The sequence below is a fragment of the Eurytemora carolleeae genome, unplaced genomic scaffold, assembly GCF_000591075.1.
Source record: "Eurytemora carolleeae unplaced genomic scaffold, Eaff_2.0 scaffold372, whole genome shotgun sequence".
NCBI lineage: Eukaryota > Metazoa > Arthropoda > Copepoda > Calanoida > Temoridae > Eurytemora > Eurytemora carolleeae.
The window spans coordinates 210,986-226,392 of NW_019396349.1; the positions used below are offsets into that span (position 1 = coordinate 210,986).

A 15,407-nucleotide genomic window follows, 5' to 3' on the forward strand; every position below is an offset into this window, starting at 1 on the left:
CTGCAGTATTTATGGTTAGGTATGTAGTGCAAAAATAAATGACATAACGATTAATAATGTTCAGATGAGAGAAGATAAGAAAACAAATGTTCTTGATAAAGCAAATAAAACTGAAAGGTCGATAGAAGAAAGAATAAAATGATGTAGATGCAAGCGTAAAGATTTAAAAGCAAACAGAAAGAAAAAAGAAAAATTCATAAACATTTATAAATATATAGATATGTAGGTAATTTCCTAGTATACGATTTTTGGACCCCCCCTCCTATCAATTTTGTACATGGGTCTGACAGGAAGTGTCTTAACTTAACCTAACCCGTGGCCGCAGCGCTCGGCCCCCTAGCCCATCCAAAGGATACCTGGTTCATACCAAGGTTATGGACCAACGCATATAAAATATAAACTTAAATGGACATAAAAGGTTATCTATTAATAGATTCATGTTAAAACATGTCATTGGAGTAAACAAAACCACATTTTCACAAACGATAAATGATCCATGTATATTGTAAATTGTATACCACATATATACTAGTACTTTAATATATTAGATGCTTAAGAGAAATATGTTTGATATGCAAAACTAATTCAAGGCGGGATTGGTTAACGTCTGGGGGGAGGGTGTTAGGGGGACGAGCGATATATACACTCTGGGTGGGCGAAAGAAGTAGAATCCTTGTAAACCTTCATCTCTTAATACATATATATTTTAGATCTACAAAAACCAGGATTAAAATGAGTACCCGGCTGCCTGAAAAAATACAAAAAAGAAGTTACATATAATCATTTCCAATTGAAAGAACACGAAGCATGATCTAAGGTTGAGATCTAGAGGTAATCTTTTTATCTTATACAATTCTCACACATCACCTTCTCCTGGATAGATTAATATATATCGTTGAGACATTCTTGCGATACACGATACAAAAAGAAATATTCGATCTTGGATAAAAATGAAGAAATTGGATAAACAGGAAGCAGAAACAATGTAGAGTGGCTGGCACATCAAAAGAATTCGAAAGTTCGGTTGGGGGGAATCAGAGAAACTTGAGACATTAGAAGAGCAAGAAGAATGGGAAATCCTGGATGATCAAGAAAAAGCGGAGGGCCCGGAGAAATCAGAGAAAACTGGGGGGCCAAGAAGATTTAGAGAAACTGGGGGACATATACGTCATAGAGAATCAAGAGGAACTGGAGAACCTAGAGGATCCAGAGAAACTGGTGGTTCTTCTGTAGGAATCGGGTGAACTTGAGAGCCTGGAGGGCGTAGAGGATCTAGAGAAACTAGAGAAGATAGAGGATCTAGAGAAACTAGAGAAGATAGAGGATCCAGAGAAACTGGTGGTTCTTCTGTAGGAATCGGGTGAACTTGAGAGCCTGGAGGGCGTAAAGGATCTAGAGAAACTAGAGAAGAAAGAGGACCCAGAGAAGATAACGAATCCAGAGGTACTTGAGGGCATGGAGGATCCAGAGAAACTAGGAAGCTTGGAGAATATAAAATACTGGAGGGTCGGGAGGATCCAGAGAAACTGGAGAGATTGGATAATATAAAATACTGGAGGGTCGGGAGGATCCAGAGAAACTGGAGAGATTGGATAATATAAAATACTGGAGGGTCGGGAGGAACCAGAGAAACTGGAAAGCCTGGAAGCATCAGAAAATTATCCTTGAAACACGTGCTTTTACAGGTTTGTTATCCCCATATCCAGATATATAAATTAGCATGAAGGGATAAAAAGGTTAAACCAATGGTCTTGTACCAGCAAAACTTTAAAGACGGCCCGGTAGTATTAGCTTGTGAATTCATAAATATACAGATTTCAGTTAACATCGAAGATCAGAGGAACTGCATGGTGAGATTAACCACGGAGAAACTGGAGTAATTGGCGGGGAAATTTGAAACAAAGAAACTGTGGAGGAGCTGAAGGAGATAAAGGAACTGCAGGGGTGAAAGAAACCATGGAGATATAGGAGAAACCAGAGTAATTGGAGGAACAAAAAGAAACTTGAGGAGCTAGGAGAATTAGATGAATTGCAGGGTGAGAGAAACCATAAGAATGTAGAAGAAACTAGAGTTATTGGAGGAACAAGTGGAACCAAAGAAGCTTGAGGAGCTGGGAGAATGAGAGGAACTGCAGGGTGAGAGAAACCATGGAATACCGTAGGAGAGGAAAGAAACCAAAAGAAACTGAAAGTTCAGGAGGAATTAAGGAAACTGGAGGGTCAGGAGGAATTAAGGAAACTGGAGGGTCAGGAGGAACTAAGGAAAATTGAGGGTCAGGAGGAATTAGGAAACTGGAGGGTCAGGAGGAAGTAAGGAAACTGGAGGGTCAGGAGGAACTAAGGAAACTGGAGGGTCAGGAGGAATTAAGGAAACCGGAGGAGCTGGAGGAATTAGGGTAACTGGAGGGTCAGGAGGAACTAAGGAAACTGGAGGGTCAGGAGGAATTAAGGAAACTAATGGAGCTGGAGGAATCAGAGGAAATGAAGGGTAGATTAAAGCAGAAAAACTGAAGATACCAGATCTTAGGAACTGATGTGAGTAGCAGAACCAGAAAATATGCAAGGGCTAGATCTGTGGGCTATGGAGAAAAAAGAAAGCCTCTAGAATGTAGGGACTCGATGAACCCTAGGGGCCAGGAGGGCATCATGTGATTAATAAGGAATTTGGAGGGGTTGAATAAAATAGCTGCATAATCGAAAAACAAGATCTTGAAAAAATTAATGAAATTAATTGGCTAGAAGAGCTGAAAAAAAGTAAAACGGAGAGGAAGATTTTTTGTTTTTTTTTGGGGGGGGGGGGAGGGAATACAAGAGGTTTAGGAAGGAAACGAACTTGGAGAGATAGAGAAAATGGGAAAATTAGAACAAGAAGAAACGGGAACTGAATTTACTGTAAGAAATATAAGAGGAGGTTGAGGGGTTTCATAAACAGGATAGGTACTCTAGGTACAAGAAGATGCAAAGTTTGGGAAATCTGGAGAAAAGTTAAAGGTTTGAGGTTCCGAAGATGTGCGATTTGCGACGCGTACTGATGTAAGGAATTGGCAGGTTTGAAAAGTTTGAAAAGTCGAAAAAGTTCGAAAGATCTAATAATTTGGAAAGTTTTAAGGAGTTTAAAAGGTTTGAAACTGAGGAAAGATTAAGGGAAACATTTGACATAATAGAAGAGATTCGTTAGTTATTGGTGGAATTTTCAACGTTTAGGACTCTATCCAGATAACGAGCAGGATATCAAGTTCTGATTTAAAATCTTGACCATTTATCCGATTCATCATATCCAATATCATGAAAACTACTGAGCCAAAAACTGCCCGTGAAACGTGTATTTTGTGTAATCCTACGTATTCTATAATGCGCGCTCTGTGCATGATAAGAACCAATTTGGTTACCTTTAGCTAACAAACTGATGATAAAAGGCACCAAACCAAATTAATTGTAAAAATTTCTCTTGGTCAGTTCTCCATATTTATATAATCACTTTCATTAACTGCATCCTGCACTCCGAGTTAAAACTGAACCCGGAGCAAGAATTAGATTCACTTAACTAAGTATTAGAGACCCTGAGGTTGATTTGATTAGTGTTCTCACATCTGTGGAATGATAAGGGTGGGAGGTGGCTAGAAACTATTTCCCTCTAGGTGTGTATTGTGTATGTCTGCAATGTGCAGTGTATGGTTCGGAAGTATGGTCTGCCTGCAGGCCAACAATAGAACCAGATTGGAAACCTGATCCAGGTCCTTCGTAACACAGGGAATACGATATAAATCCGTAAACCTGGGTAATCACAATATTTACACGGATCTCGATCCTCAGATATATGTCACTGTACACTACGGCTCCATGTACAAAAGTAGTAGGGAGTTTAAATAGACTAGCCGGATCCTTGCTCACATAGGCTCAATGTAGTACTGAGAGCTGAGCTAAGAGCTCTGAAATAAACGCGAGCCTGCCTCGCGCACACTTACTGCTCTCTGCTCACACTCACGCACAGAGAGAACTCAAAGGAAAACAGTTCTAACCTGGAAACTTATTAAAATACCGCCGGTTTATTTTAATTCATATTTTACGGAGCTAATTGAGCAGTTGTGTGGCTAATAGCAAACATTTTACGCATTCTAATAGAAATCTGAACAGGATGGACTTGACAGACTTGACAGGACCGTTTGTAATTATTGGGTAGGAGAGGGGGGCGGGGGTAATTAATATCAGGTCAAAAATATTTGAATTTTTACTCTTATTTTCATTTTGTTTAAAACTTATTTCCTTCATTTTGTATGTTTCTGCTCGGGTTCCTTACATATTGTATGTATCTTCTTGGGTTCCCTATATTTTGTAAATATCTGCTTGGGTTCCCTATATTTTGTATGTTTCAGCTCAAGTTCCCTATATTTTGTATGTTTCAGCTCGGGTTCCTAATATTTTGTATGTTTCTGCTTAGGTTCCCTATATTTTGTATGTTTCAGCTCAAGTTCCCTATAATTTGTATGTTTCAGCTCGGGTTCCTAATATTTTGTATGATTCAGCTCAAGTTCCCTATATTTTGTATGTTTCAGCTCGGGTTCCCTAAATTTTGTATGTTTCAGCTCGGGTTCCTAATATTTTGTATGTTTCAGCTCAAGTTCCCTATATTTTGTATGTTTCAGCTCGGGTTCCCTATATTTTGTATGTTTCAGCTCGGGTTTCCTATATTTTGTATGTATCTAGCTTCTCGGGTTCCCTATATTTTGTATGTTTCTGCTCGGGTTCCATATATTTGGTATGTTTCCGCTCGAGTTCCCAATTTACTGTATGTTTCTGCTCGAGTTCCCTATATTTTGTAGTTTCTGCTCTTGGTCCCTATACTTTGTATGTATTCGCACGTTTTTTTTGCAGATTCTCTTCACTTAGAGATATTTACTGTGGTGTGATCCTTTATTAAATATTTAAACCTCTTCTTCAGATCCTTCCTTTGATGTGGGTTTCCTGTTCCAAGCATCTGAATCATTTACTTGTTCTTTAGCCAATTCTTTAACCGAGGAGCTCAATATTGAAGAGATGGGAAGGGGGGGTAGGACTTACTTCAAGAAGCTTCCTGAGAAAAATTTATTAACAATGAATCAAGATCCAGGGAGTAAGGAATAGAAGGGAGATAAAACTAACGTGGTTCTCCCTACCATATGATTACATGCTTTGCAGACGGTACTTCGTTTGAATAAGAAATATTGGTCCGATGTACATTTACTGCGTATACAATAACCTATTCTGAATATTTCTTATACAAATGGAGTACCCGTCTGCAAAGCATGTATAATCATATGGCAGGGCGAACCGTGCCAGTTCTATCTCCCTTCTATCCCTTACTCCCTGTTAAGATTCCATGAGTATGTTTGAAATTCGTCTTTAATTTTGTCGATTACAAAAACCTAAGGGTTTTAAAATTCAACTTTCCTCTAGAATGTTGTGATAAAATACTGAAAATTAACACAATTTAATAATTTTTTTATGCATTGAAACCATATTATAATGATATCACTTGTTTTGATTAACGAATGCTGCATGCATACAAGTGAAATGTGATCGAATGTTGCTGGTTGTAAATTTTAATCTTTATCTTAAACCAATTCCAACATGATTTATTTTGTACATTTTAAAATATTGTATAGGTGTGAACTTCTAGCAATGCCAACTCCATTTTTTCTCCTTATACAGGGTTTTCCACTAAGGATGAGACTGTGAAGATGACCCTAAACTCTAAAAATATGGCGGTTTGAAGCTTGGTTTTTGGTTTCTGAATTCGATTTAGCATTGTGATGGTTTACTGAATGATTAAGCATAGAATAATGCCAGTTTTGGCCTACAAGGACAACAAGGAACCCTGAATGCAAGAAAACGGACTAAACAATTCTGTTAAATCGTACAAAATAAAATCCGTCTAATCGTCTCTGAAGTCTCGTCCTTTGTGGATAATCCTGTAGCTACAAAGTTACCCACAAAGGATCAGACTTAAAGGACGACCTGAAACTCTTCACATATGACAAATGACGATGTCAAGGTTTTATTTCTTTGTTTACCTTGAATATTTTGAGTTTATAAAAGTTAGAGGATTACTTATAAAGGATGAGACTTCAGAGACGACTGGACGGATTTTATTTTGTTTAAGCTTAACCTGGAAACCAATTTTCCCTTAACAGTCGACCTGGTCATGACTTAGAATAGCGTAACTCAGCTGAGAACATTCCCGTGATTCTACCGAGTTCTCCAATCAACATTAGAGGCAAATCGGTAAAGTGGTTCTAAGTTATGATCCGACACAGAGATTACTACTTTATACATTTAATTATTTTCTTAAATTGACGATTTAGCTTTAAACTTGTTGCTTTCCTTGCCAAATCATTTAGAAAGACTATGAAACCCAAGGATCAAATTATAAGAATAAAGATCGACAATATACACAAGTTGCAGGAATCATTACTAAAAGTCTCATTCTTTGTGGTTATCCCTGCACATTAGAAATCTAGCAAAAAATTTAAAAAGTGCAAAGCTACGGGTAACCATTAATATCAGATAATAAATTCTCTGTTCTGTTTCACCCTCCATGGTTAATCCATATATGTATAATGTATATGTATGTATCTATATATCTATATCAATTCGGGCGCTATATCATTTACCCTACAAATCATAAAATATATAAATATATATCTGTTACATTCTATTTATATTGAACAGTTGAATATATTTACTAAGGGTAAAACAGCAAATTGTTTTTTGAGAGACAGCACATTATTTAGCATTTAATAGGCCTCAGCTCTCGGCCCCCAGCCCATCCTAGCCGCAGCGCTCGGCCCAGATATTGTCTAAACCAAATCTAAACCAAAACATGGTACAAGACAGCATATTATTTAACATTTAAAAGGCCGAAGCACTTGGCCCCCAAGCCCATCCTAGCCGCAGCGCTCGGTCCAAAATCTCTTAACCTAACCTAACCTTAAATAAGGTGAGATCACAACATATTATTTAACAAACCAAAAGAAATTAAATTGAATTGTAGGACAAATGGTGTATCTCTTTCTCTGTAGGACAACTGATGTGAAGAGCACAATCGAAATGTAGTTAAAATGAAGTGTAGGACAAAAATGATGTTGTCTCTTCTATGTAGGACAAATTATGTGTAAGACAAATTATGTGCAGGACAAATGAAGTTCTCCCCACCCTGTAGGACAAATGATGTGTAGGACAAATGATTTGTAGGACAAATGATGTGTAGGACAAATGATTTGTAGGACAAATGACAAAGTGCCCTCAAATCGTCGAAAACTAAGTTTGAAGACGACATTCAATTCGTGCTTAACATTGAGCTTAAAGCTTAAAGCACAAATACATCATTGTAAAGCAAATAAAAAATAGAGTACGTAGGTTTTAATGCAAAGGGTCCTCATAAAAACGGGAATTATAATCGTCTTTGAGTTTTGATGATTATTAAACTATAGATAAAACATTACTAAATGATAAAATCAAGGTTCATGCAAACAAATTGTGCGACTAATTGGCTTTCCAAAATGTTTTTTATCTGAAGAAATGACAGAGAGACAGCTTTTCTGGAATCGCATAATTGGGTAAATACGATTTTCATTTTTTTGCCATTGTTTCGACTTTTGAATACATGTACGGTTTCTCTTTAAAACGCTAGAATGTTTTCCTTCCCCTTTATTTCAAAAATAATGGTATTCGCTTGAATTCGAGCTTAAAGAAACTAAATCTGCAAAACTGTTTAAAAGAAAAATCTTCAAAAACTATTTAGATAGTTATGCAAGCTATATCTGTAAAAAAAAACTGTTTTTCATGTGGATAAACTTAGTCTTTGCTATCTTTTTCACCCTGTAATTCAAAAACATGATTCTAATATTGTATGTCACCCTAGGGGAGGAAGGCCAACCACATCAATCTCTAGTCCGAACCACATTCTCATCATTTTCTCGTCCGAACCACATCGAAATCCTCATCCTTTCAATATTATTTTTTTAAGTGTCCGATTCTTGAAAATAAATACATTTTTTAAAAAAAATGGAGACGTTAGGGCATAAAACATGACTAGAATAAAGTTTTCCAAGGATTTTGAGATGTTGGAATCTTCAAATCCACGAGAATGATGTCAAACATTATTTAGGTTAAAAATTGAATCTCTTCTGCCTCAAAAATGGATAACTTTCACAAATAAAAATTTATACCAAAGAATTCGCGTGAACATGGTCTTTAATCTTTTCATTTTAACCCATACAAAATAATCATTGATTTCTGATTTATTTACAAATAAGGTAGATTTGTTGTCCCCACTAAGAGATCACTTCTGCTTGCCGCATGCTTAAAATTATAGAAAAAAATAATGTTCAATTTATATTATTCAAATCATTTGCTACAAATAATTGGTCACAACCCTATAAATTCAAACAGTATTTAATCATATAAATAATTGTAAGTCATATCTCTAACCCAAATTCAGCTTGAATATTACAAAAAGTTGTTTACATCGAGTTTGAGAATGTTTTGCGGCATTTTCCGCTAAAGAAAGGGCTCTTAAACAGACGCTTTTTTGTAGAACATCGTTTATGGAGCATTTTCATTTTTACACAAATCTAAAATTTAATTGGGAAAATTTGATATTTCATCTATGCCCTAACGTCGCCATATTTTTAAAAAATGTATTTATTTTTTAAGGATCGGACACTTAAAAAAAATAATATTGAAAGGACGAGAATTTCGATGTGGTTCGGACGAGAAAATGATGAGAATGTGGTTCGGACTAGAGATTGATGTGGTTGGCCTTCCTTCCCTCGTCACCCTCTGTTACAACCCTTCCGCTGAGTACTCACCCTTTCCTTTATACTTTTTCACCCCCTCCTTACCTTATTCATGATTTATCATCATTTGTTTTGTTTAAAATGTACACTGTACAGTGTACATCCATCTATTTATTTACAATTCTTATTCGCTTATAATGGGCCAACCAATCAAAACAACCAACTCTGGTTAGGCGGGTCCAAACTACATAGTAAATTGTGATTTATTATTTGTATTATCTCTTGCTTTGTAGTTGAATAAAAATATGATGATGTTACTAATATAATTAAGTTTTTACTATGGAAAAATACGATATAAAAAGTCATTAATAATATCCCATGCTTCTTTGACACCTTGTTTAAAAGTCTTTAAATATTAGATAATGATAATGATCCTTATAGTATTTTTATATATATTTGGATTTGCTGTTTGATGTTTGTTTGTTTATATCCAATGAATGTCAAAATGGCTGCAAACCGATCGGGCCCGAAACTCACAAGACTCCTGCAGTGAAGGTTTATAGACAGTTAAATAATTTTTCTGTTGCTTGGAGTTAAAAACAACTTATGCGATTTTTGAAAATCCGTCAATTTAAACTGAAAAATCTGCTTAAAAATAATGTTTAGGTCAAAGAACAAGGCGATGCAACACTTTCAAGTCAACCTAGTCTTAAAAATTGGTGCAACCCTTAAAAGAAGTTTGGATCAATTTGACTACAGAGTATCCCAATAAACATGGGAATTCAGTAACGAATTCGATATCGTCTTTTTAAATAATTCTTTGATTTAATATAGTGATACCTACTGAGAATGCTGTAATCTGTAAGAGTTTCGTCTGCTATGTTTAAAATTTGTTTGTTTATGTTTTGATTGTATACGGTTGTACTTGCGGAGACATAATTATAGACACATATTTACAGTCTTTTGCCCTTTTCATAAAATAAACTCAAGCAGACAAAATAATATTATGGCTTTTGAAATTAGGTATTACAATGCTAATTAATAACAAAGACGATATCGAATTCGTCACTGAATTCCCATGCTTTTTGGGACACTCTGTAGTATCCAATGGTTAAATGCCAACTCTTAATGTTTTTAATTCTTAAATCATTTTGAGATTGTTATTCCTCATCATTTCTAAGTGCAAATATACTACAATTGGACCTTTAAACATTGCAGAATAGGAAGACGACTTTTAAGCAATCCTATGTATATCACAATTTTACCAGTATCTTAAAATTCAACTTTTGAGTAAAATGGGTCTGTTTAAACTGCTCAATTGTTGTGATTTAGACTTTAGTCAACAGGTGTCTTCATTTTCCACGTTTTAAGGGGTTCCACTGTATCTGAGATGAGTCGTACAGCCTTCAGAGATTTGGCCGTGGCTTGAGATTTTCTTAACGCAATGTGAAAGACGACATTCAGCCAGATCTTCCAATTTTACCAAAATGAAAAAGAACAAATACTCAGACTTTTAGGTGTATTGCCTGGGGTTCTAAGTTACAATTAGAAGATTGCTGAATTGAGAGCAGGGATCTATACAATACACTACTGGATTAAAACCTTACGTGATAAAATAATTTATTTTTTAAATACAGTAGTCGTTGCTTATTCAGACAATAAAGACGACTTTCGATTTTAATTTTTATTTATACGAAGCTTTTAAACAGCATGGATACACAAAAACAAAGAGGAGCTGTCAATTACAAAAGCTTCTCATAAACTTGTAATTCGAAAAAAACGTGTAAACAATCAAAACTTAAATAAAAATTCGTCTTCATTGTGTTGATATAATCGCCTACCAGTGTAGCATACATTATAGTACCTTGAGTAAGGAAGGAACATCGAACCATGTATAAAGACTGCTCCAGATAGAAGAACATACCAACAGCTAGCTAATTCTCCGGCACTAAAATAAGATTAGAATTAAGTAAGAAATAGTAAATTTCCAGTCAAGCAGAAACTTGTAAGATTCATGTTTTCACGGAGAAACGAAGAAGAAGAGTATACAAATGTAGATTTTTTGGCGGAGAAGTTTTTTTTTGGGGGGGGGGGAGGCTTGAAGCCAAAGGACAAAATAATAGGAGACGGAAAAGTCCAAAAATTGCCAATAAGAAAATGCGAAGAATAATATTCAATAAAAGGGTGGGTATAGTTTCTCAGCAATTTCAACAGAACAAGGTTTCGTGATTATTAAATTCGATGTTTCTATTTTAACCATATTTATAAGGCCGGGTATTATGGGCGTACAATCTAACTATGGGAGGGAAGGGGACAGACCCCACACAATCAACAGATTAATTTGTTTATTTACTTAAAATAATGCAGAAAATACGGGGTTCTATGGGTATTCTGTTAGTATTTTAGCGTTAAAGGTTGAATCCAATATGACTTGGAACGCCATTTTGAAAAACACAGTGAAAAGATGTTGCTCATGAGAAAAGGTTGCCAGTTGGGATCTTTTATACCGAAAAAGAGGAAAAAGAGGAAAAAGAGGAAAAAGAGGAAGAAGAGGAAAAAGAGGAAAAAGGGGAAAATAGGAAAAAGAGGAAAAAGAGGAAAAGTAGGATTGAACAGTGAACTCATTTGGATAAGCCCTAGATATTTTAGTGTAAGGATTGAGACTTAGTACAAGTAGGGAAGAGGGGAGGATATAGATAAAAAGTAACCGGATACAGGTTTATAGCATAACAGGAAGAAGGGTGGGTTTCTGTAATCACGAAAATATCCAAAATACAAAATTATTTGAAGATTGTATATGAACTAATATTCAGGAGTTTAAAATAAAAAACCTCTTTTTATGACCCTGACAGTTTTTAGCGAAACAAAAAAATGCAACTTTCGGTTTTATCACAAACGTCCTTATCCACAATTTAGATACATAGGACTTCTACGTTAAATCTTAAGATGTAAAACTGTTGAATATCTATTTTTTGCGGTTTCTCGCCATATCGTAAAATAAAATTAGAAATCTTTTAATTACTTCAAACCTTAAATCTTCCTATAAATATGAATGATAGCGATTTCTTCGCCTTTCGGAAATTTTTAAACGTCCTGCTGCGGTTGTGTATAGAAAGGTGTATTCAGGAATTTTGTTCAGGGGCGGATGGATAATTTAGTCTTTACTTGTACCAGTCCGTCTAGTGTACCCTGTATGTAGTTAAAATAACACGTTTTCTGCAACGGTTGAGGTCTAAAAACACCCTGGAAACTATTTATTTTACTGATCCAAGAGGGTGGGCTGAGCCTCCATAGCCCCCCCCCTGTATACGCCTCAGCAATACTAAAGGAAGATTTGACGAATTGCAGAAAGTGCGAAGAAGAAAACGACCCATTCTTCATCATTATTGATTAGATCACGGTTAAACATTTACTGTATTTTATTGTAAAAGTAACTCTTTAATTCGAAGAGAAATTCTTCTGACCATCCCTTCAAAGTTTAAAGAGACTGTCGCAGTAAAAACGTCATCCTTAAAACCCTAATCTGATCAAAATTGCGAAGGATAACGTCGTTTTCTGACTTGAACAGTGCACAAGTCATTTTTGCAGAGAAACCACAAATGAAAAGAAACAGTCTTCAAAAACAAAAAACATGGATATCTAATTCATTCTTGATAAAACAAAGCTGTTAAGGTTATCGTTGTAAGAGTGTATGCCCCTCTGTAAATGGAGGGTCACTTGAAATTATACCTACAGTCCCTTTAAAGACGAATAATTTTTCCAGTCTGTATTGTTCTGATGAATCTTACCAGAAAAGAATATCGTTAGCCCCTGCAGTCCTGTATCGAAGAGTGTGAGCTAGGGTTCGGAGAGATGTATCCTGGAGTCTACAGAACACTGGTAGATCACAGAGGTTATCATAGATCACTTCAATATCCTACAATAGAAAAATCAAATTAAAACTTTTTAAAATAATCACAACTTTTTCATTTTTATACAGTGAAACCCTTAATAACGAATACATCGGAAGAATTTATCAAATGTCGTCTTGATATTTTTTCAATGAGTTTTATACTATATTACGTAAATTTCAGTATTTGCGAAAATAAATAAATAGCCATGAATATGCGGGAACAGTTTTAAAGAGTTCCATATAATAATTAAATTAAAAAACTAAATATCTGCAACATTCCATTATTAGGAAGTGAAGAATACGACATTTGTTGAATTCTTTAGATGTGTTCGTTATTAAGGGTTTCACTGTATGAACTTTTAGGAAAATTAAAAAGGTAATGAGATAATTTTTTCTACCTGACTTTTATAAAATCCAACTCAAATATACTTGTATATACAAATTAAGATATAACTTGAAGACAAAATCAAAATAGTTTTTTTTAATTCCAGAGTGCAGTGATGGAAATAATATTATAGACTATTTTTCTGTCCAGGAATTTTAAAAAAGGCATTTATTGTATTTAAAATTAGGAAGCATATATTTATTTATTGTATTTAAAATTAGGAAGCATATATTTATTTATTGTATTTAAAATTAGGAAGCAATTCCTCCTTTTTTCTGGGAACCTGCCCTTTCTCTCTTTCCCCTCCTTCCATCCTTCCTTCCCTCTCCCAACCTTCTCTTCTCCTTCTCTCTTCTTTATCACCTTCCTTTAACTTTGCTTCCTTCCCTGCTTCCCCTCCTCAACCTCTTTTAATTTCTGCTTCTTCCCTCCCTCATCTTCTCTCTCTTCTTTCTTTCACCCCCGCCCTCCTTTTACAGTGGGACTAATAAAACTGTGGAACAAGGAGACGACATTTAAGCAATCTTATGTTTTATCAGTTGCTTGAAAATCAGCCCGATTTGAACTCCTGCGTCGTATTGCAAACCCCTTTTCAGCTCCTTAATAAACAATCTCATTTCCTAGACATTTAACTTCCTCAACACTCCTATCACCAATCCTTCCTATCACCATTCCTTCCTCAACACTCCTTCCTATCACCAATCCTTCCTATCACTATTCCTTCCAATTACCACTCCTTCCTATCACCACTCCTTCCTATCACCACTCTTTCCTATCACCACTCCTTCCTATCACCACTCCTTCCTATCACCACTCCCTCCCTTCACCAATCCTTGCTATCACCTTCCTTCCAATTACCAACCTCCTTTGAACTAACCACAACTAACCTTCTGGACTTTTCTTTATACCCCCTTTAACCTTGTGTATATTTAGCACACAAAACTGCAATCTATGTACATAAGAAACTATAAGGATCTTGTATACTATTGTGTGCATTCTCATCCTATATAAAAACGTGTACATTTCTTGCAATAAACCACGCTAACATTAGGATCGTGAATTTTTCATAGTGTGTTCCTATGTAGATCTTCCACACTAGTATTGTATAGAGACAGTTCAATAGAATTCATGATGCCTTAAAGCGTTTATATATTTATTTATGTATAATATACGATTACAGAATAGATCTACACATATTTGTATGTAAATTCAATCCTGGAGAGGTTTCGTGATTTAAATGCGAATTTACAGTGACACCGAAGACAGATCGAGCTGAACCCTACATTTCTCTAGGTAAACAGTACAATGCAGAAACTGATGACCCGCCCTGGGAGAGGTTAAATATCTCCGGATGATTCATGGTTAGGGTTTTAACAAACCATAACCTTCTCAGTGTCAACTGGATAAACAAGGTTGATTTACTCTTCATCCTACTTTGCAGTTGGCAAAATGAAAAGGTAGTTCATTCCAATACAAACTTTTTCTTTTTAATAATTTATTCTTGTTATTGATATCAAATAATGAAGCACATGCAATACAGTATATTGTTATATGTGTTGTTTTATGCGTAAAGGTAATAGAATAACAGAATTTTGTTAAAAGTGTTATTAAGAAAATAGAATGACCGAATTTTGTTAAAAGTGTTATTAAGATGAAAGAATAACAGAATTTTGTTAAAAGTGTTATTATGATAAAAGAATAACAGAATTTTGTTAAAAGTGTTATTTAGAAAAAAAGAATAACAGAATTTTGTTGAAAGTGTTATTAAGAAAATAGAACAACACCATTTTGGTAAAAGTGTTATTAAGAAAATAGAATAACAGAATTTTGGTATAACTGTAAAGTTAAGAGAATAACAGAATCGTATTATAAGTGTAAAGTTAACAGAATAACAGAATCTTGTTATAAGTTTAACGCTGTCAGAATAACAGAATCTTGTTAAAAGTGTCCAGATACCAGAAAAACACAGTTTATTTTTAAATGTAAAGGTAACAGAATACCAGAATCTTGTCATAATAACAGAAATACAAAGCTACAAAAGCAGTAAAGTATCAGAGTGCTATTTTGTTTGATTAAAGTAGAATTAAAAGACAAAAGGTTTCTGATTTCTAGATTTATAACATACTAGCTGAAAGGCCCGGCGTTGCTCGTTAAAAAAAAAAATTTGAAAAAAAAATGTTTGAAAAAAAATATTTATAAAAAAATTGTTTGCCTAATAAACCACTTTAAACCTACTTTAATAAACCACTTTAATAAATCACTTTAAACCTACTTTAATAAACCACTTTAAACCTACTTTAATAGACCACTTTAAACATACTTTAATAAACCACTTTAANAAAAAATTGTTTGC

The 15,407-nt window shown here is 34.9% G+C and overlaps 1 protein-coding gene across 2 annotated transcripts in view; it reads right to left on the reverse strand.

Moving 5' to 3' along the window:
• Window positions 1–15,407, reverse strand: part of LOC111701468 (rap guanine nucleotide exchange factor 2) — a 62,213-nt gene that overhangs the window by 30,994 nt on the left and 15,812 nt on the right. The window contains exons 2-3 of one of the 2 annotated variants that reach the window (XM_023472758.1): window positions 12,566–12,693; window positions 10,642–10,725 (exon numbers count right to left, since the gene is read on the reverse strand). In XM_023472758.1, the coding sequence (XP_023328526.1) occupies window positions 10,642–10,725; window positions 12,566–12,693 (212 nt within the window). Of the gene's footprint in view, window positions 1–3,389; window positions 4,124–10,641; window positions 10,726–12,565; window positions 12,694–15,407 lie in introns of those variants that run through there. The other variant, XM_023472759.1, reaches the window with a different exon arrangement.